The 23,103-nt window shown below is 50.7% G+C and overlaps 1 protein-coding gene across 2 annotated transcripts in view; it reads right to left on the bottom strand.

Annotated features, from left to right (window-relative positions):
• The window catches only part of NKD1 (NKD inhibitor of WNT signaling pathway 1), a 99,829-nt gene extending 83,546 nt beyond the window's left edge, over nt 1–16,283 (bottom strand). Inside the window, exons 1-3 of one of the 2 annotated variants that reach the window (XM_054454564.2) lie at nt 16,054–16,283; nt 15,883–15,915; nt 15,075–15,208 (exon numbers count right to left, since the gene is read on the bottom strand). In XM_054454564.2, the coding sequence (XP_054310539.1) occupies nt 15,075–15,208; nt 15,883–15,915; nt 16,054–16,078 (192 nt within the window). In that variant the 5' untranslated portion in view covers nt 16,079–16,283. Of the gene's footprint in view, nt 1–8,345; nt 8,638–9,572; nt 9,812–15,074; nt 15,209–15,882; nt 15,916–16,053 lie in introns of those variants that run through there. The other variant, XM_063655046.1, reaches the window with a different exon arrangement.
• Between the last annotated feature and the right edge of the window lie 6,820 nt (nt 16,284–23,103).

Below are 23,103 nucleotides of genomic sequence, written 5' to 3'. Positions count from 1 at the left end.
CCCAGACTGGAGTGCAGTGGTGCAATCTCAGCTCACTGCAAGCTCTGCCTCCCGGGTTCACACCATTCTCCTGCCTCAGCCTCCTGAGTAGCTGGGACTACAGGTGCTCACCACCATACCTGGGTAATCTTTTGTATTTTTAGTAGAGATGAGGTTTCACCGTGTTAGCCAGGATGGTCTCGATCTCCTGACCTTGTGATCCGCCCACCTTGGCCTCCCAAAGTGCTGGGATTACAGGCATGAGCCACCGCACCCAGCCTCTATATCACTTTTTTATGGTTCTCCACCTTAAATGAATTTTTCAGTTAACCTACAAATACCAGTGCTTCCTGGTCTTGTTGGCCAAGACAGCTTCTGCTGTCCGTGCAGGGATAAGCATGCACAAACAGAGCATGGCTAGAAGTATCTTGAGGAGCCCACTACAGCAGATGCCTCCAAAGGGGGAAGCTGGGAGGTAGAGGTGGCAGGAGGCTTCCTGTATACTGCATACCTTCAGTACTATTTTGGATTTTCTTTTCTTTTTTTTTTTTAACCATGCGTACGACTTAATTTACGGAAAGGAAAAAGGTGAGGACTCTTTCTGAAGGGCAGAGGCTCTCTTCAAAGGCACAGAACAGCCTGGCTCCATAAAAGAGGTGGGGACTTGGACAGAACAGAACAGAATCCCTGCCCCTCTGCAGCTGTGTGCCCTCTGGCCAAGCTGCATGGCCCCTCTGAACCTCATCCACCTGGAAAATGTTCTTGAGGATCTGCCATGTGCCAATCAGTGCAAAAAGCCCAGGGATACAAGAGTGAGCCACAAAGAACCTGATCTGTGGACTTTACAGTCTGGCCTCAGTTTCCCCATAATAATAATTTTGATCCTGGCCACATTTCTGTGAATATTAAATGCCTGACAAAGCCCTGTGAGGAAGGCTTTGCAAGCCATAAAGCCCTGGGTAAATCCTGGCCGGAAAACAGCCACCCACTCAATGCTGCTGCCTCCAACTCAGCAGGGAGTTTACCTTCCAATGCCCCAGACCCAGAGCCAAGAGGACGAGACCCCAGTAGCAGCTTCTGAGCAGAACCTCCAAGGTTAAGAAGGCTAGAAAGGCCCCGATTTGTGACAACACAAGAAGGTGCTCTGATCCAACCATCTAGAAGGAAGACCATGATCATTCCCCACCATGGCCATGGCTGCGGCCAGCCAGGGCTAACCAAGCCTGAACAAAGCTATGTTACAAGGAACGGGCTCTGGACAGGCCCCAAAGGGGGTTAACCAGTGCTTCCTGTGGGGGAGAGCTTTCTTTTCACGACCACCTGCTGTGAATCACTCCTTTGCACTCCTTTGACGCATCCCTGCCCACTGAGGATGGAGTTTAGCCTGACACACAGGGTCTTTTCCATGGGTCCAGGGCTGTGCCCACTGAGGATGGAGTTTAGCCTGACACGCAGGATCTTCTCCATGCATCCAGGGCTGTGCTGTCCAATGCGGTAGCCACTAGCCTCATGGGGCTATTTAAGTTCACATTTAAATTCATTCAAATAAAATATATCTTAAAAGGCAGTCTCTGAGTCCCAGTGGTCACATTCTAAGCCACATGTTCCCAGAGCGGACAATGCAGACACAGAACATTTCCATCATCAGAAAGTTCTACTGGTCAGCACAGTATAGAGGTCGCTTCCACAGCCCCTTCTTCTTCCCATTCTACAGTGGGAGACCTAGCAGCTCTTTCAAGAGAGGCAGGTGTCAGTGACTGCCAGGGAAGCTCTAAATTCACTTGCAAGTTTAAGCAGCCACAGTATGGGGATGTGGGAAGAGGAGAGAAAACCATGGAGCGAGAGCTTGTCATGAGTGAGGGCCTGCACTGGCTTCTCTGTAGGGTCGCTCATTAGGTCCTGCTACACTACAAATGGGGACTGCCCTCCTCCTCATCCCTCACCAACTCCTGCACCCTCCTGTCACCTTTCCTTCAGGGTCCAGTCGGCCCAGCTGTTGCCCAGTACAGAAAGGTTCTGACTCAGGCTCAGGAAACCCCAAGGACTCTACATTTTGAACAGCACCCAAGAGATTCAGATGTAGGTGGTCCTCAGCCACACCAAGTCCTCCCCAGCCCCACACCCTCTGGCTGTTGTCTTCTCTCTCCACTCCTGATAAAGCTTCTCCATACAGTTGCCTACACATGCTGTTTCCTCATCTGTCATTCACTTTTAAAATACATCACCTTTTTGAAAAATACAAAAAGTAGCACATGCTCATTTTTTTAAATCAAACAACCTAAAAATGTACAAAATGAAAAGCAAAATTCTCCACTCCTCAGGGAAATAGTCCTTGATAGTGTACTCTTCCAGATCTTTCTCTATGCACCTGCAGATACATAGTGACACAGGCCTGAATAGACTTTTTCACACTGTAAGAAACAGGACCATGGCCTATGAATGTTTTGCACTTGCTTTGCTCATTCAGCAGCGTTTCAGGGTCTCTTTCCTGTCAGCAAGAGAGGCCCTTACTCGCTGGGCTTTGACCAGTTGCAGAGAGCTCAATGAGAAGTCCACACCACTGTTACCTTGTACCCTAGTGATGGATGTTTGAGTTGTCAAAAACTTTTCATTCTTCCAAATGCAGCCATGAATGTTCTTGTAAGTATGTGCTTCTGCTCCCCTGCACATATTTCTTAGTCCCTTCGTAAGCCATCCAAGTCTCACCTCTGCTGTCACTTCACCAAGACAGTTCCTGCCAGACCCAACAGTGACTGCCGGGATCCTAAACCCAAGGGACACATCTCAGTCCTTTTCTATAACTCCACTCTCTCTGCAAGAGACCACCTATTCTCTGGTAGACTGTGTGGATGGCCCCCAGTGAATCCCACTTCCCAGTATTTATGCCCCTGTGTAGTTCCTTCCCCTAAATCTGGGCTGGACCTGTGACTTGCTTTAATGAAGAGAAAGTGTTGTTGCTAATTCCAGGCCTAAACCTTAAAAAGTCCTGGCAGTTTTTGCTTCTATACTCTTGGGAAAGACAGCCACCATGTAAGTCTGATTACCCTGAGACTGCCATACTGTGAGGAAGCCCAAGCTACCCATGAGGTGAGGCCAACTAGAAGAGAACTGAAGCTCCAGACATGTCACTCATTTGGAGCTGCTGCAGTCAGCCCCTTGCTGTTAGAGCCACACTAACTGTGCCACATGGAGCCACAGACAAGTTGACCCTCCCAGGTTGGGTACAAAGTGCATACTCTTAAGCAAGTCACAAAGTGATCAAGTCACTAATTTTTGGACTTTTTTTTTTACAGCAGTAGAAACAAAGCCTTCTCCTTTCCTTTAATGCATTTTTGAGAGGAGGAAGCAGAAGGCAGGAGAGGTCATAATAGATACCTCATAGCTAAGCTGGAGGCACCCCCAGGCTCAGGGTTCCCAGCGCAGCATTGTGTCCAACCCCTGATGACTCAGCCATGTCTGTCTTTCTCCTGGGATGAAGCTGCTGCTGTTGGATGAAGCCATGGGGCCACCCCATGGGACTGCTCATCCTCTTCATTCCCTAAGCAAAGGGAGTGAGCCAGCAGCAAGCACCCACAGCATCCCTGGGAGCACTGACCCAGGCCCAAAAGTCAACAAACCAAACAGCTTGGAAAGCACAGAGAGGTCAGGAAAGTTGCCCTAGGTCACACTACTAGTGAGAAGTAAAGCCAGGGCTCAAAACCAGGCATTCAGGCTCAGGGCCTGCACCAGTGACCCACACCAGCGTTTTTCTAATACTCTGATTATGATCTATAGTAAGAATTATATTTTATAATATGCCTCTGCTGTAGATAGATAGATAGATAGATAGATAGATAGATAGATAGATAGATATAGATATATATGTATGGGTTTGGGTACAGGTGTGTGTGAAGTGTGTGTATACATTTTTTTTTTAACTAGAATAAAAAATTACACAAAACAATATTTACTCTTACTATATATAATGTTTTCTCATATTTTTACTCTATTTCATTTTGGTCACCAAATTGATGTCATGAACCATGAATGGGGCTGAGACATACAGTTGAAAAAAAAAAAAACTTGCCTAAACTGATTTAAGATGGCTCTAAAATCACACTGAGTGATCTGAATTTGAATCTTGCTGAAGCAAGATTCCACTTCCAAGTCAAGTGACCTTGGGCAAGATGGTTGACTTCTTTAAAGCTTCAGTTTCCCTATGGGTAAGATGGGCATAATAATAACAGTGGCCTCATAACAGTGCTCTGAGAATCCAGCACTATGAACAGTGCTTGGCCCGGAGCCTGGCACACAGCAGACACGCAGCAAGCAGCGGCTACGCTGTTACCACCTCCTCTTCGGGCTGCAGCTCCCAGACTCAGCACGGGGCTATGCACACAGTGGGCAGCTCGCGGGCACACTGAGCCTGCAGCCACTGAGAAAGCAGGCACGTGCCCAGGACCAGCTGAGGCAGTGGGTGCCTTTGGACTTTCCAGGGCAGGGAGCAAGCAGAGAAAGTCCCCAGTGCCCGCTGAAAAGGCAACTTTGTTCCTGGATTATAGTAGTTCTCTTCAATCATCTTTTTGCCTTTGAAGGGGGAAAGAAGGGTAAAACAACAAAGTCAGGGTCAAAAACTGTCCTGGAACAAGGCTCCCTCTGGAAACCAGGCATGGAATGGGCATGGCACCACACACCAGCACCCCCAAACCCACTCAGTGGAGCCACCGCAAGCCGAGGCCTCTGAGTGAGGGGCCCACCAGCCCACGCAGCCTTCTGAAGTTAGAAAAACATCCTCCGGCCTGAGCCCATTAGGGAGGCTGTGGCCTGAGGGAAGACAGCCCCATCCTGCTAACAGGGTCCTTTTATGCTCTGCCTCTCCCCTCCCCAGGGCCCCAGCTCTATGCTCAAGGCCAGAAGGCTTGGGCAGCCCAGCAGGCTAGCCAATCCGCTCCAGGGTGACACTATTTCTTGTGACTGAGAGGTTCTCCTCCCTACCTCTTCCAACCTGACCAGAAAGCTAGAGTCCACAGACACCAGTAACACTTCATGGAAGACTTGCGGCAAGGAGACAAGGCCTCATGACGGGATGCAACATACAGTGGTACCACCCAGCCCAGCAGGCACTGCCCACTCCCTGCTGCTGCACCACATAGTTCTGCCCTAACACCTCAGAGACTGGAATGTGGTTCCAAGTCAGACACCGAGAAGGAGGCTGAAGACTTTCTCTGTGCACCAACCCTGCATGCCTCCTGCCTTTTGCACATCCCGTGCCTTCTGCCTGGAATACTTTTAATAAACCTTTCCCCACCTAGCTATTTCCTATTTATTCTTTGGGTCTTAATGACTTATGCATCACTCCCTAATCCGAAGTAGAATCCTCCCTTATTCTCCTTCCCCATCCTTTTCCTTCACCGCACTTAGCACACTGGTACCACACTTAGCACACATCCAGGTGATCACTAGCAAACAACACTGGCAAGCTGCGAAAGAAGGGGTAACATCTCCTTTATTCTTTAACTTGCTAAAATGAACCCATTTCTACCCTTAAAACAACCCAATGAGGTAGGAACCATTACTCTACCCATTCCACAGATGTGAAAACAGAATCAGAGATGAGCCATCACTTGGCCCAAGGCCACCGAGCTGGGGAGAAGCGCAGCTGGGACTCAGACCCAGGAAGTCTGATTCTGCAAGTTCTAAGCACACCTCTGGCACCTTCTATGGGCACACGCTGATCTTCAGCATAAAGTCTCCTAGCCCACATCTTTGTTTTGTTGTTTGTTTGTTTGAGACAGAGCTTCACTCTTGTCACCCAGGCTGGAGTGCAATGGCACGATCTTGGCTCACTGCAACCTCCATCTCCCGGGTTCAAGGAATTCTCCTGCCTCGGCCTCCCAAGTAGCTGGGATTATAGGTGCCCACCACCATGCCCGGCTATTTTTTTTTTTTTTTTTTTTTTTTGTATTTTTAGTAGAGACGGGGTTTCGTCATGTTGGCCAGGCTGGTCTCAAACTCCTGACCTCAGGTGATCCACCAACCTCGGCCTCCCATCCCAGCCCACATCTTTACTTATCCTTCCTGTGCCTCCCACATTGCTCTCCCACCAGACTGAAATACACTGTGCACAGCTTCCTGGCAATGAGCCTTTGCTTGGCCTGCACTCTCTGCCTCGGATGCAGCCTGCATCCAGCTCTCCCTGGCTGGGCTAGTGACTCTAATTTGCTGGGCCTGCCTCCTCATCTATGCGATAGCGGAATAACACCTAAGGCAGTTGTGAGGATTCTACAAGAGAATGCATGGAAAGTATTAGGCACAATGTTTGGTGCATATGATACTCACTCGTGTGTCCTTTTATCGCTAACATACTGCTTCTCTACCACCACCACCATCAGAATCTTAAAGGTCTAAATCAGCAAACACAAGCCAGGGTACTACAGGCCAAATCCAGTCGTCTGAGTCACCCAAAGAAAGTGTTTTCTAAAAATTTTAATTGGTTAACAATAATTTTTTAAATTGGAAAAGTTTCACATAAAAATTCAGACAGCTGGATTTTCTTAATGATCAGCCCATGTGGCAACACCAGGGCCATATTCCCACATGGCAGTGATCGGCTGGGGTTGAGTGGCACTGCCCCCTTGAGGCAGGGTGTTTATCCCCCGGGGGGCACCCTGGTTCCCACCCCTCTCAGATGTCTCCCACTGAGCCTGTGGCATTCATTCATATGACCTCTCTGGCTCCTGTAGGTCCTTAAGTTTCTAACCCCTGATCTCAGTCTTACCATTCTTCAAATCCCTACTCACATGCCTACCTCCTTCAAAAAAACCCTTCCCAAACTCCACAGCCCTGTGCTTCCCTTATGGTTTTATAACTTTAACAGTTAACTTGCACTGAGTACTTCATGCAAAGATACAAAGTAAAATATTAGCCTATCAAATGCGGTCACATTTAAAAGAATAATCTATCATGACAAAGAATTTTGGAGGGCCAAGAAGGTTGCACTAGGAAATTCAGCAATGTAAATCAAGCATACAAATCACACACCACATTAGCAAAGAATGATCCATTCCATCTGCATCCCAACAGCATGTGACAAAATTCAATAATTATTCCTGATTTTACAAAGCTCAGAAAGCCAGGATTTGAAGGAAGCTTTCTTAAACAAAAAGTATCACACTTGGTAGTTATTAAACAGAGTACGAGATTCTAACCAATGCAATGAGATTCTAACCAATGCAATAAGAGAAGAAAAATCGATGAAAGGCCATGGGGAGAGCTTAGTTCCACTCTCACAGAGGCAAGAACTATGTCCTAGTCCTCACAATTTCCACAACACCCTAAGCACAGTACGTGGGATAGATAAAGCCGTCAAATACTTGTGGAATGAATAACGCCCCAGATGAGTTCTGATCCCTGGTACATGTTCTCAAAACATCCAGTACTTTTTGGAGGCACATAACACAACGTAAATTGCACAACTTGTTTATGAAAATATTTCTGTTTTCCTGCGAGATGGTAAGTTCTATGAAATCAAGGCCTTCACTCTAGGTACCAAGCACAGGTGTCCCTGGCCTAAAGCAGGTACTCAATGCCGCTGCAAGAGACATGAGGGCCTACTGGAGGGTCCAGGGTGGGAGGAGGCCGAAGATCTAAGGCTACCTGTTGGGTACTGTGCTTATTACCTGGGGGATGAAATAACCTGCACACGAAACTCCCATGACACACAATTTACCTATATAACAAACCTGTACATGTACCCTGAACCTAAAATAAAAGTTAAAAAATATATATAAGGCTGGGCACAGTGGTTCATGCCTGCAATCCCAGCACTTTGGGAGGCCAAGGCAGGAGGATCATTTGAGGCCAGGAGTTTAAGACCAGCCTGGGCAACATAGTAAGTCCCTGTCTCTAAATTAAAAAAAAAAAAAAAAACCCTACTGCAGATGCATGAATGAATGCACTCAATAGACAGTGCTAAATTATCGTGATTTTATTCTACTTCTCAGCTGGAGAATCTGAAGCCCAGGCAGGGAGACTTTGGCTGAGGCCACACCAATGTGAAGCCCTCTCAGTACCCTGGTGTTCTCTGAAAGGCGTCGGCCACACACACACGCCACAGCCCATGTGACTTAACAAGTAAGGAAAGCAAAGCCCAGACCCATGCCTCAGAGCCCTCTAAACAAACACATCCAGGACCCACCCCGGTGGGCCGAGCCGCCACCGCTCTGAGGCTGGGGATGACTTCAGTGCGGAGACCTGAGGCTTTCCTCCCAGAGCCCCACAACTGGTGCCCACACGGCTAAACAGCTCCCTTCTGCCTTCCCAGGAAGCTATCAAAGAATTACTTATGTCTCTGGAAGTTCTTGTTTAGAGAAGGTTCTCCACCCCACCTGGGCTTGGCAGGAGCACAGCATCACCAGGCTGCCCTTCGGAGCTGCTCAGGCTTGCCTCCAGCCCCTGGAGGAGCTCAGCCATCCTTCACGCGGAGAGTCGAAGTCATGAAGCAGCGGGAAGCTTCCCAGGATAAACGGAGCAGGGTGACATCAAAGTCCTCCTTCCAGATTAAACAACTGAGGCCTTCAACTCTCGCTGGCGTTCCTTCCAGGATATTCTGGGCTCCTGCCTCAGTTCTCCCTCCGATGGAATGGCAGATATTTTGTTTGTGAGAGACTGAATTTTTTCCTTCCTCAGGGAGAGGGTTGGCGGGAAGGGACATGGGGAGGGAGAGGAAGAGAAAGAACGTCTGTGAGAGACAAGAGCAGCAAAAAGAACACGTGTGAGTGGGCAAGAGAGAGGGAAGGCAGGGAGGCAGCCAGAAGTGCCTGGTTTGGAATCCAACAAGTGATGTGAAAAGTCCAAAAGTGTCTAAACCCAAGCATCTTGTGATTCACAGCCATGGGGCAAGGCTGCAGGACCCCACAGCTCACCACTACCAGGGGGGCTGCACATCCTGTCTCGGACAGCCCTGCTCAAACCACATGGGGGACCCTCTTTCCATAGGCACAGGCGCGCTGCAGCTCTGGGGCACGATTAGCTCTCTCTGGGCTTTGCTGGTCACTCCCTCTTGTTCCCTGGTCCCTGAAGAGCCTCATTCTTGAGCAGCAATCCCACCCCACAGGTCCCCCGCAGCCCTGACAGCTGAGCTGGAGCCCTGCAGCTGACCTCCTCCCCCAACACTACAGCAGGGCCACCAACCCCAATAGGCCAGGTTGCACCCCCAAGGACCTGTCCATGACACAGGGGCAGCACGCTGACTGCCCGCCCTGCTCCACCCAACATACCTGTCCAGAGCGACAGACAGGTAACTCAGATGCGCCAAGAGCCACCAACGCACGAGGCTTTCCACAGACAGTGCCAGGAATGACTTCCAGTTCCCACAGGCTGCAGAGCCACTTAGAGGCCACATTCCCTTCTTGATTACCCTCTTGATTCCACACAGAAGCCTCCCGGCAATCCCCCACCCCATCCTACAAGGGCAGCTTGAGCCTGGGGTCTCGGTCAGCTCTTCCCCCCACCTCCAACTCCTTCCTCCTCTTTCCTCAGCCTCAGCGGCCCATCCTGCCCCCTCCCTCCCAGAGTGCCTCTGTGTGGCCCTAGGAGTGGGCCTGGGTACTCACTGCTGCTTTGTCCCCTTCATCGGACTGGATGCCGCAGGAGGGCAGGAACCACATCTCTCTTATTCTCCACTGTATCCCCAGAGCCTGGCCCAGTTAGGGACTTATTAATTCATAATTAATAACAAGGCCAAGTGTGGTGGCTCACATGTGTAATCCTAGCACTTTGGGAGGCTGATGTGGGAGGATGGTTTGAGGCCAGGAGTTCAATCCAGCCTGGGCAACAAAGCAAGACCCGATCTCTACAAAAAATAAAAATAAAAATAAATTAGCCGGACACAGCGGCGTGCACCTATAGTCCCAGCTACTCAGGAGGCTGAGGCAGGAGGATCAATGTGAGGCCACAGTGAGCTATGATGCCACTCCACCCCAGCCTGGGTGGCAGAGTGAAACTATGTCTCTAAAAAATAATAATAATAAACAAAGAATTATCGATAATAATTTATATTAATTCATTAAGCTGAGTGCCTAAAAGAAAAGGCCTGGTTCCACCCTTCCACTCCAGACACGAGGACCTGGGAAAAGACGGAATTTGGAAGCAGAAATTAAAGGAAAGAAGCTGACCAGGGAAGAGGAGCTGGGGAAAAAGGAGGCAGGGAGGGTGACATAATCTATCTTCATTTCTTTCTTCATTTTTTGCTGCTGACAGTTCAGCCTTGATGTTTCATGCCCTCGTGGGGACAGTTTGATCCCAGAGTGTACCTGAGCTTCCTGGTACAAACAACAACACTTTCCATAGATCCATCCATCCCCACCTTCCAACATCCCCACTGGGCAAGCAGAGGAAACATCCCCTGAGTTCTAGGACCTTGCAGGACCCACAGCAGGTGCCTCCTGGATTTGATTTCCCCCGGATTTCCTACAAAACTGTGAATGAAGAGGGTGCTCTTGGGCTCTAGAGAACAGAAGGCATGCACAGTCTGGCTCAGGGGCATCCAGCCTCCTTCCCCAAGAAGAAAAGTCTCAAAATGAGGACAAGACACTCCTCGAAGCCTCTACCAGAGACCACATCACAAAGACCCATTAAAGCGCTAAGAAGATGACACCCATGGCCGCCACCCACCCATCCTGAGGGACCTATGGAAAGCCAGAAGGTCCCCCCCACTCCCCAGGACTCTGCCCAGCCCAAGCTCTCCCAGCCTCTGCTTCCCATCCCCCAGGAGGAAAGACAGTGCCCAGGCTGGGCCAGGCAGCTGGCCCTGGTGCCCGTGAGCAGAGGGGACCCTCCCTGGAGAACTAAAAAATGCCAGTGAACAAGGCCCAAACACCTCCACCCTGAGTCCTTCTCCAGCCTTAAAGCAAATCATCTTTTAATCCTGAAACACCAAATATTTAATTTATGCTCTACCTCAAATGTCAAGCCCACCTCCCAGCACATAGCTTTGAAACCACGTAAAGAAGCCTAACACTTTCCATATGGCAAAGACATGGGGCCTTTTAATTGTGCCAACTGGTATCATTCAAGGGTAATTCCTTTGGAATCCGGCACTCGGGCAACAGCTGGGCCAGCCTCCAATCTCATCACCCAACCCCACACGTCCCCATGGGCTCCAAGTGAGCCTGCACCCTCCTCATCTTCTCCAAATATCAAAATGCACTAGGTGCCCCCAGTCAAATTACCAAACTGCCTGGCAGCCGCCTTTGATCCAGAGGCAGGCTTGCCTGCACCACGGCTCTCAGCCTATTTCTTCAGGCAGCTCTGCTGTAAAAGAACAAAAGGGCCAACTGGGGCCGTGGGGAGGAGATTGTTTTAAATCTGGTTGTACATATTCACAATCGGCCTGTGAGCATATACAGAGGCACACAGGTCTTCACCAAGGGTTTCCCACCAGATACCTGAGTCCATTGCACTATTTAATCAACCTATTAAGCTTTTTCACTTGTCCATTCTATTTTCCACACCCAGTGTTTCCAATTGGTTTTCTTCTCTAACTGCTTGTTGCTGCTTCATGTTTCCAGCATCCTCCGTTTCTCTCTGAGTTTATGATGCTTATTTTGCTTTCTAATTGTTTAACATGGTGTTCTTTGCCATGTGTGCTGATCAGTTTATTGCTCCTCTTCCACAGTACTCGTGCACCTCCCATTTCTCATTCCTTTTCTCCTATGAGTCCATATTCCCTTGGACTTGCTCATGTCCCCATGGAAAGGGCAAAAGCCCAGCCCTTGGCCTGCGTCCCTCCAAGTGAGCCTGCCATGAGAGTGGGGGAGGCAGAGAGCCTCTGGCGCTCTTATCCCAGCCCTATCACTCCCTGTTTGTAGGCCCCCATCTCCAACCCTACAAATGTCTTCAGTGAATCTCCCAGTAGGTTCCCTTCCTTCCCAGGTTCAACAGTTACAATCCCATCATAACCCGCCAGGAATGAAAATATTATTACACCCATTTTGCAGATGAGCTAACTAAGGTATACAAGGGCAAAATGGTTTGCACAGGTGACAAATAACTAGGACAGAGCCTGACCTCATTTATTTCTGTATTTAAGAGGGCAGACTTAGTTTAATGCCAGCATGGTCACCCTTTCACATCTCAGGACCCTGCATGCAACTTGGACTCATCTGGGACATTTCCCAAGCCCCTCAGACCCCATCAGGAAGGAAGAGGGCAAACAGGGGCCACTCCTGCTTCTGCCGGCCCCACGACTGGCTCATCTTGAAGCACCCCCTCTCTGGGAGTTTTGTATGTAGCACCCTCCAGGCGGATGCCCTGGCACAGGGCTTCTCTACAAATGGCTTCTCCTAGAAAGTGCTCCAGAAAGGGAGAAACACACAGTCCACACCAGCGGGCTGTCAACACTACAAGGTTATGGGGAGGATTGAGATAATGTAAGCAAAGTGCTTGACACATATAGGCACTTAATAAATACTAGTTATCATTGCAATAACAGTAATACTAGTTGGATGAGCCACTATGTCTCCAGCCACTTAGCTGACAGGCCACGTAAAGGACTAGAGGCAGAGACTAGCCCCAAAACAGGCCTGGGGTTGGTGGGAGGACCTCTGCCAGCTCTTGGAAACCAGCAGACTTTGGAGCCCACGCCCTCCTACATCCTGATGATATCATGGAAGAACCTACCAGCTACCCCTTTGGCACCAGAGGGAATCAGGGAAATGAACTAGCCTGAGGGTTGCCCATTGCTGTCCTGTTCAATATCTCAGTGCTTCCCAAACTTTGGGCATTCCGTTCCCACATTCACAATTTTGACCACTTGTACTTAATATTTTTCTCCGAATCGACTTCATGTTAGACTCTTTTTTAACTTAGCTTCATCCTAAGCAATAATATCTGCAAAATCATGGGTTTGATGTACTAGTTAATTTTTCTTCTGGTAAAAAAAAAAAATAGATAACTATTAAGATTTAAAATGTTCCCCGGGTACCACCTGAAATCACCTGGAGGATGCCTGGAGTGCTGTTCCACACCCTGGGCTCCCCCTGAAGTTCTGACTCCTTATCCCTACCTCTGCAGACACACTGGCTGGGCCATCTGGGGCCAAGGTTGGTGAAAACCCAGGCGTCTGGGTCCCCAGCAGCAAGAACAACTCCCAAGGAGACAGAGGCCGGCCCCCTGCTTAACAACTTTGATGGCTGGGGCCCACCCTCCAACCACCTGACACATGTCACGCCAATGGCTCTGAGCCTCACATCTTCAAAAGTACTTTGAACAAACATTAATGACCTCTCGGCGTTTCTCTGAGAGAGGGGCCAAGGGAGGGAGGGGGACAGGCACCATCCCATGCTGTCCTCAGCTGGGGGAAGAAACCAGGCAACAGAATTCCGTGACTTCACCAAAGCCACAGACTTAAGCTGGGGCCCCCTCCCCACCCTCCCTCACTTCCCCCAATGGCAACTTTTACTGGTCTGCATTCCTCTCACTGGGAACACTACTATTTAATTAAAAACGACAGACTTTTGTTTTCCTCTCCCTCTTTCCTCCTCCCTCCCATCCTCCCAGACTGGATGCCAAGGAGACCCACCAAAAACATGCGGGTAACATTTGTTATGGCTTTGAAGATAAAAGTCAATTGAAGTAAGCCCTCGCTGTATTTCAAGTTTTCCCTCTAGCATGGAGCAAGCTGCCTGGCAGTTTAGAAAAAAAAGAAAAGAAAAAGAAAAAGGAGGGACTGCAAATAAATGTCATTCTGCAGGAATACTTTGTAAAAATAAACAGACTGAAAAAACCCAAAACTTGATTAATGGAAATCCACTCAGTTGGCCTCTGTCTGGAGCTGCAAATGCATTTGTTCATACGGCTAAATTAGACCATTTTCGTTGGCCTTTAAATAAATAAGTAGATCAAAAACTAGAAAGGGCAGGGGAAGAAGGGGAGGTTTGTAGTTCTGTTTTTAAAGGGCCCCAACTGCAGTGCCCCCCGCCCACCAAGATTTGACCTCTACTAGGGGACAGCAGCTCCAAGTCCGACCCGGCCAACAGAAGACAGAGAAGCCCCCAGCTAAGCAGTGGCGGTGGAGGAGGACAGGGGAGCTTCTCCTAGGCCCAGAGGTTATTTCATCCACACACAGGAACTGGCTTTATCCACAGGTCCACCTCCCGACACCAGCACTGCAAGCGAGCTGCCAGGTCCCACCACCCAAATACACACACATCTGAAGTCTCCACTGGCCTCTCCCCAGCCCATGGATAAGACCAAAGAACTAACCAGACCTGAGACTCAGTCTATTCCCCTTCTAAGTTAAAAAAAAAAAAAAAAAATTAAATGTCACATCAAAAAGTTGATTCATCCTTTGATCCTAGGCTTGCGCGAGTTCCACGCAGACCGCCTGAAAGCCCCGTGCAGAGTTCCGGAGCTCACAGGACATCTGTGAACGCCAAGTCCCAGGCCAGGAGCTGGGGCTGGACTCACTCATTCCCATCACACTTAGTGCTCCTCCAGGAACTCCAGCCTCGTGGACACACGGGGTGAAGGCTCAGGGCTGTGCCCAGGCTACAGTGGAATGAGGCCCTCTATCTCATATGCCAAGTAAGGGGTCTTCCAGGTCTCAGTCCCCCTAGATCTACCACCCAGAGGGCCGCCTGCTCTGCTGGGGTTCCTGTACGGGTGGCACTGATGAATGCCACAGACAATCAGAACATATGCAGATCCTGGGGCCAGCACAGCTCTGCCTTCCACCCAGACACCCCTAATACCCCCTTCTCTCTAGCCCCTAGTCCACCTCCACCTTTGAATGCTGGTGGCAGAAACAAGGTAGAAGTCAGAGCAGGCCCCCAAATCCCTCCGGTACAGACACGATTCCCCATCAACTGGACCTTCACCACCTCCCCAGCTAGGACGTTTCCCCCAGGCAGCCCTCTGCCTCCAGCTGGGCACTTCGAGGTTCTCCAAGGCATGCGCGCAGAGGGTCGCGTTGGTGGGGCAGGGGGCAGCTGAGAAGAGATTTTCAGACCCAGAAGCTGTGCAGGAAAGTGCTCAAAGTTGGGGTGCATGGGTTTGGGGACCCATCTCTGAGGCTGAAAGGAGGCCAGGAGGTGGGGCAGGGTGGGGAATCATACCCGGGTGCTTCGGCCTATGGTGCCCGCCAACCGCAGCTGTCGGGGTCCCGAGACACCGCCCTGGCAGCGCTGTCTCCCGATCCACTCCTCGATGCCCTTCCGAGCCCAGGCAGCGCTCACGGCGAAGCTGTCACCTGGGGCGGGGACGACATGAAGCCCCTGAGTCTGGCTCCAGGGGCCAAAGGTTACCCCCGCGGGGGGGAGAAGGAGGCGCGGTGGGAGGCGAAGGGCGACGGCATGGGGGCCAGGAGGGGGTTCGCGGGCTGGGGCAGGAGCCAAGAGAGGGACGCGGGTAAGTAAAGGGGGGTTCAGCAAAGCCCTAGGAGCGAGGAGTCAGAAGGGGGCAAGAGGGGTGAGCAGTACCCCAGGAGGACGGGTTTGGGGATCAGACCAGGGAGCACTGGCAGCCAGGACTGCGGAGGAGAGGGCTAGGGGTCAGGAGAGGGGCCGCAGTAGGTGCAGGAGCCAGGATATCGGGAGAAGGCGCCGGGGGGCAGGAATAGGGGGCAGGGTCTTGCGGGGAGGCGCTTGGGGGTCTGAAGAGAGGGTGCCGTGAGAGCCGAGGGCAGGGACGCGGGAGGGGGAGGGGTTGAGGGTCAGCGGTGGGAGCGCAGGACCGCGGGGAGCGGGTAGGAGGGACAGAGGAGGGGGCGCGAAGGCTGCTCCGGGAGCGGGCTTGGGGGGCCGGTGGCCGGAACTGGGGCTTGGGGGTGGCCCTGGTCATAAGACCTGGCGGGCTGGACCGTTCTGCCGCGGCCGCGGTGTCCCCCGCATCCATCCCCGAGGTCTGCGCCCCGCGCGCCCCTACCTTCCGGGCTCTCCCTGCGCTTGCACACGGCGGCTGCAGGCACATCGCGAGGCGGCGGCGGCGGCGGCGGCGGCGGCGGCGGGAGAAGGAAAGAAAGGAAGGGAGAGAGTTAGCGACCGCGGCGGCGACGGCGGCGGGGCCCGGGGCGAGCGCGCGGGCGGGGGCACTGACCCGGCTTGGAGTGAAGTTTCCCCATGCTGGGGCTGCGGCGGCCGGGAGCGTCCCTAAGCCATGCGCCCGGCCGGCGGGCCTGGCGCCTCCCCTGGCTCTCCTCCTCCCGTAGCAGCCCCCGAGCCGAGCGGAGCCCGAGGCGGCGCCGGGACGCGCTCCTGCCGCCGTCGCCGCGGCCCGACTGACGCCCGGGAGCGCCGAGCCCCCAGTCAGCCGCCGCGGCCCGAGCCTCCCCGCGCGCCCATTGGCCGGTGCGGCGCATCAAAGGCAAGGCTGGTTGCGGCGGGGGAGGGGCCGGAGGCGGGGAATGGGCGGGGACAGGGGCGGGGCGCGGACGGGAGGGGCCGGACAGAGTCCGCGCTCCCTGCCGCGGTCTGGGGCCGGGGGCCGAGCGCCGGGGCTGGAGACCCGGCGGGGCGGCTTGTCCAGGAGGCGTATTGGGACAGAAGAGCCCGGCCATCGCTAACTGTACTGTCACTTCCCTCCGCTCCAGGTTCCCTCTAAACGGGCAGGGCGGGACTCGGCGGCTCCAATTTACAGGTGGGGAAACTGAGGTCGGGAGCTGAGACCTTAGCTGCTCAGGTGCAAGCTTCGGCAGCGCTGCCTTTTCCCAGTCTTCCCACGACCTACCTTCTGCAGAAAGTGTTCATTACCTGCCCCGTGCCCCGCCCCCCCACCACCGCACTCCTCTAGTTTCTTATTTGGGGAGTCCAGGAGGAGCCCCAGCGCACCCGGGCCAGTGTGGGCCCAGCCCTCTCCAGGCAGCGACAAATGTCCAAAGCGCCCCGTTATCAGCCAATCTCTCGGATCTCCTCGTCCGGGGGCCCGTGGGTGCCCGCCCGGGTCGGGGCGCGCTGCCAAACTGCGCGGCCCGGAAGGGGGTAACCGCTGGGTCTTTGATCTTCCTTGGTTTCCGCTCCCCGCTGCAGTTCGCCAGACCCAAGAGTTTGTTTGTTTTGTCTGGGGAGGTCTCTGCGGGGAGGTCGCCTGGGGGGAGGAGGGGTAGTGGCGGTCGACATCAAGGGATTCCACCCCACGTTTGTGGCTCTCAGAACGCCTGCCCCTTCTGGGGACACTGTGGGTCCGTGTTACGCTCGTCCTGGCACCAGGCAGCTCGGGCGTGGGAAAAGAAAACCCGGAGCTCAGAGTGAGACCAGCCCCGACCTTTGGAGTGGATTCCCTGTGCTCAGTTTTGTGATCTGTATAATGGAGGCTCCATTCTGCCCTTTTTGCCGACTCTCTAGAGCAGCACTGCCCAATAGAAATATAATGTGGGCCACATTTGTAATTTTAAATTTTCTCGTCGCCGCATCTTTTAGAAGTAAAAAGAACTAGATGAAATATTAATAATATGTTTCGCTTAACTCAATACAGTCAGCCCTCCCTATTCACAGGTTCCACATCTGCGGTGTCAAACATCTGTGGACTGAAAAGATGCAGAAAGAATAATGCAGCAAAAATAAAGACTAAAAAACTTTTTAATACAGTATAACAACTATTTACATAACATTTACATTGTATTAGGAATTACAAGGAATCTAGAGATGATTTAAAGTATTCAGAAGGATGTGTGTAGGTTATATGCAAATACTACAGGACATTTTATATAAGGGACTTGACATCTGGGGATTTGGGTATCCTCTTGGATCCTGAAACCAGTCCCCAGAGACACCAAGGGAACACCGTATATCCAAAATAGTATAATTTCAAGATATAATGAGATATTTTACATTCTTTGTATTGCGCTAAGTCTTTAAAATTCAGTGTGTATTTTACACTTAAAACACATCTCAAAGACTAGCCATATTGCAAGTGATCATTTGCACTTGGCTAGTGGCTACTGCATTGGGCAGCATCGCTCCGGAAGATCTACATGTCTCAAAAGGACATTAGGAATTCACTGCCCCCCAAAGTCATAAATCTCTTCATCCAAGTGTCTTAGTTTCATGTTCCAAGCTTCCTTTTTTACACACCCTTTTTGGTGGAAACAAAGGCTAATGTTATAAGCAGGTACATTAAAATCCTGTTGGCCGGGTGGTTTCATTTGAAGAGTGCTGAAACCACAAAAATATATTACTGTTGTCATTTTTATGTTACAATTCTTCATTCAGTACTTCTGATGCGCCAGTCCTCGTCCTCCATCATGTGTAGCCCTCACAACCACTCTCTGATGCAGACTCATACTTATTCTAGAAAGGAGGGAACCTATTCAACTCAGAGAGGTGAACTCACTTGCCCAAGGTCACACAGTTCATACATGACCCAATTAGGAACTGAACTCCAATCTGTTGATTTCATTGCCCAGGCTTGTTTTCACTACATCAGGTTGTCCCAACACAGTGCAAAACTAACGTTCCACCACTAGAAAGAGAATCTCCCATTTGGAAACAAATATGAAGGGCCAGCTATGTGACAACTATTGTTTTAGGCACTCAAGATACATTGGTGAACAAAATACACAACTGCCACTCTCATCAAACTCCCACTCACCTAGGGGAAGATAGGCAAGAAACAATAAATGCAATGAATGAGTAAACAGTGTGGTAAGTTACACCAGGGGTAACAGGCCATGTTTCTTTCTTTCCATCCCATAAGGACCTGGCAGCAAACAATTTTGCCCTCTGGGGGACACTTAGTAATGCCTGGAGGCATCTAGTGGGTAGAGGCCAGGGTTGCTGCTACACATCCCACGATGCATAAGGCAGCCCCCCCACCCCACCAGAACAAATGATCCAGCATCAAATGTGGGTAATGCTGAAGTAAGAACCCCTGAGCTGTAGGAACATGAAAAAGTGGGGCAGAACTGCAGGGGTCAGGTATAGGAGGGAGGCAGGGGTTTGAGCATCTGAGTTGGAGTGGGCACCCTCTTTCAGACCCCTCAAAAGGCAATGGAATTTGTCTGGAGTTCCTGTTTGCCTTTCTCACCCCTCCCTACTGGTACCAGGGTGCCTCTAAATCAAAGCAAAACTTGGAGCATCCTTTCTCACAGTGCTTAGAAAGTTGGTTACTTTCTTAAACCAGTCCTGGCTTTCTTCTTCCATGAGAAAAAAGTATCCCCTCTTCCCCTTGGGAATTTCTTTTTACAGTTCAAAAAGAGATAAAAGCAAGAACTAAAACTGCAGTTAGCAGTTTGAGTCTTGCGGGGAGTAAATCCCAAATGTCCAGCCCAGATACAAAGCCCCCCTCCACCTTCACCCTGGTGCCTCCCAGCCCAGCAGGCGCCTGGGACTTCACTGCTATTGGAATCATGACACCCCTACCCGGATCTCGGGTGAGAACCCAAGAGATGGGCCTTGTGGCAAAATGTTAGCCTGTCCAGGGCTCTGAGAAGAGGGTCTCCAGGGGCCACCAGCATGCTGTCCACCTGGGGTGGCCATTCGGCCTCCGAGGGCTTCCCACCCCATAACTCACTGTCTTTTCATGTGTTTTAATAATTTATCTGGCCCATTTCTTGGGCTGTATACTTACAGTGACACATCTTTTTCTTTGAAGATTTCCTATCCTTTGGGGGAGGAGAATGGGAAAGGAAGGCAAGGAAGAGATAAGAGAGAGAGATTATAACAGAAATGGGTTTCATGGGGCTTGAGATTTAACAAGGCTGGTTTAGGTGAAATCTGTCAGACATAGAGCTGGGAGATTTAAAAAAAAAAAAAAAAAAAAACCCTACATCAACCGAGTTGGTTGCCCCAGTGCTTGTCCCCAAAGTTAAGCCATCTGATCTGGCCCCTTCAAATGCTACTTCCTAAAGGAAGCCCTCCTTGACCTTCCAACCTGAAGGGCTCTCCTCTGCTCTGATTAGCCAAGGTTTCCCTGCCTCCTCCCATCTCCACTTATTTTACGGATGAGGCTGTTTCACTCCTGGAGCCAGGGCTCCTTGAGGCCAGGGTTCTTGCCTTACTTGCATCTCTGAATGCAATGCCGAACACAGCACTGCCTATAGCAGGTGCCATCACACCTGCTGTGGAAGGAGACAAACTCTCTCTGCCCAGCCTCAGCCAGGAGCATGTTGTGGTCAATAAGGAGGGAGTACTGCCAAGAATACTATCTGGGATATATGAAGGAGAAAATCAGTTCCCAAGTCTCCACTGATTCCTCCTGGATCCCTGGAGTTGCTTTATTTTATAGTTCCCTGGTGAGTTTTGGCATTGCGAAGGGGCCTGGAAGCCTAGTTTGGGTGAGGAGGGGAAAGGTAGACTACTCTGCATGAGAAAATATCAGGCATTTTGGAGGGAAAGGGAAAAGAAAGGTCTCAAAGGAAACAGCACGAGAAGAGAGTGATAATGGAGCCTAAGAAGGCACAGCCAGCAAGGTGGGGACTGGCCAATTCACTTTTGGGACAGTGAGCTCTACCATGCAATTGGCAGTGCTCTCTTCTTCCTTTCTTACTCCAAGCCCTCAGCAAAATCCTAGCCACTTCCCTGGGTTAGTGGCACAGGACAAAATTAAGGAATCAGAAAGATGACTCCCACAGGTAATTAATGGGGCCAACAGCAATCTTCAGAGTGGAGATATCCTGCAGGAGAAAAGATGGGAGCCAGAGGCAGCCAAGAGGCATCAGGCCTTGGATATGAGATGGAGGAGGCTGGGCTTCCCCAAGAACTAGGGCTGGGGTCTCCAAGCCACTCTGTTTGGGTACTAAAGGCAGAGGGAACAGCACATGCAAAGGCCCTGAAGTGGGGACTGCCATGGATGTTTTGGAAACAGCAAAGAGGCCCCTGGCTCTGGAGAAGAGAGCATGGTTTGGGAGTAGAGGAGAGAAGATGAGGTTGGAGATGACTGGGCCAAAGGACTGCTGCTTGAGTACAGTCTGGATGTCGGTTGAATTGAATTGAATTTTTGTGCCACCAACTCCTCCTGGGTTCAGGATGTTTGAGCAAGTTTAGAGCACAGGCTTCCCAGGTAAGCCTGGAGGAGAGAGAAAGCCAGGCCAGCCTCACCGTCTCCTTGGCAGGCGCCTTGTTCTCCTCCCAGCCCTGCCTCTCTGCTCTTCTTCACACTGGGCAGAGAAGCTATATTAGTCCGTTCTCAGGCTGCTATAAGAACATACCAGAACCGGGCAATTTATAAAGGAAAGAGGTTTAATTGACTCACAGTTCTGCATGGCTGGGGAGGCCTCAGGAAACTTACAATCATGACAGAAGGTGAAGCAAACACGTCCTTCTTCACATAGCAGCAGGAGAGAGAGGTGCCGAGCAAGGGGGGAAAAGCCCCTTATAAAACCATCAGATCCTGTGAGAACTCACTATCACAAGAACAGCATGGGGTTAACCGCCCTCATGATTCAATTACCTCCACCTGATCCTGCCCTTGACATATGGGGATCATTACAACTCAAGGTGAGTTTTGGGTGGGAACCCAGAGCCAAACCGTATCAGAAGCCTTTCTAGTCACAGCACCAGTCTTTGACTATTCCCAGACTTTGTTAACAAAAGAGCAAAAGAAGCCCCTATCTTTTTAAGCCTTTGTTTTCCAGTTACATGCAGCCAGCCTGACTACCACACAGCCTCTCCAACTGTAAAATAGAAGGACGGGTCCAGAAGATTAGCACTTCCCATAATGCGTTCCCCCGACCACTGGTTTGTGAGATGCTATTATTATGTGAAAGAAAGGACTCCATGAGAAACTTTGGGCAGCCCTAGCTTAGCCAAAAGAAGACAAGTTTTTTCCTGCAGGACTTGTCAGAGCTTTCATTGAGTAGCCAAGCTTTGTGATTCTCTAAGAGGAGAGCATCGTCACAAGCAGGGTTTCTTAAACTCACCAGACCAGGAAACCATTTCTGGAAAACAAGTTCATGGAACATGCTTTGGAAAATACTGGACCAGATGACTTTTAAGGTTTCTTCCCATCTGAGATTCCAACTACTGACTCCAGGAGCCTAGACTGGGAGGGTGATAGGAAGGAAAGCTCAGTGAGGGGAGAGCCAGTGTGGAAAGGTTCCCTGAAGGAGACCATCTGCAAGTGTTGATAGTGTGTATTTCATGTGTTTTTGGACATATTTGTCCACTTACACCCCTCTGTAAGTGTTCAGCAATTGAACACTTACTATGCAAGTGCCTCCCATTGGTACACAGTTCTTAAGACCACAGCTCAAGGAGTGAAGGAAAAGTGGTCACTATAGCAAAGCTCATAGTTAATTTTCCTGTATCACCTGCCTTCCCTTTCAGCTTAGCTTCCTCCTCCTCCTCCTTCTTCCATGACACAGAACACATCTTCAAGGTGGCCCCTGCCACCATGTTGGTAACACCTGACTCCTTCACCCCTTAGCCAGAGCTGATTGGATGCCTGACCCATTGGCCCAACCCATCAGGATCTCTTTGCAGAATCTGAATGGAGAGGCCAGGGGCCTGCAGTCCACTTCCTGGTGGTGTCTACAGCTGGAGAGCTCCATAGCCCCAGGGGTTGGAGCAGCTTCTTGGGGTCGCTGTGGGCTGAAAAATAAGCAGGGAGAAGCAGGAGTAAGAACTATTAGGGGAAGCAATGATAGTAAACCCCATGGAGAGAGAGACACAGACTGACTGGTCCCTGACTAACTGTATGTGCTGACCTTGGATCCCTCCTTGTAAGACTCTTAATCCCCCTTTCTTGAGCTAGGGTCAAATAGCCTAGAGGAGGGCTCCCTGGAATTTAATGTTCATATGAATTCACTGGGATCTTGTTGAGATGCAGTGTGAGTGGAGCCTGAGAGTCATTTCTCACCAGCTCCCAGGTGAGGCTGATGGTGCTGGTATATAGACCACACACACTTGGAGGCTCTAGAAAGTTAAGCCTTCTCAGAAGCAACCAAGGTTACATAGCTTGCCCTTGCCTCGCGTAAGCAGCCGTGCTGGGGAGGAGATGGAGAGGCCAAAGTCAGGGAGGAGGCAACCAAGAAATAAAGGTGGGTGTTTCTCTTTTATTTATCATGTCATTCAATGAAGATTTGTTGGGGGCCTAATTTACATCAGGCTCTTGTGTCCACAAAACAGACAAAAATGCCTGTCCTCATGAAGTTTATATTCTCATAGAGGAAGACAGACAATAAATACACAAGTCAGTGAAATATGTGGTGTG

The sequence above is a fragment of the Pongo pygmaeus genome, chromosome 18 (assembly GCF_028885625.2).
Source record: "Pongo pygmaeus isolate AG05252 chromosome 18, NHGRI_mPonPyg2-v2.0_pri, whole genome shotgun sequence".
NCBI classification, from domain to species: Eukaryota; Metazoa; Chordata; class Mammalia; order Primates; family Hominidae; genus Pongo; species Pongo pygmaeus.
Note: the sequence above shows the minus strand (reverse complement) of the source record. Positions and strands in the feature narration are given on the sequence as shown.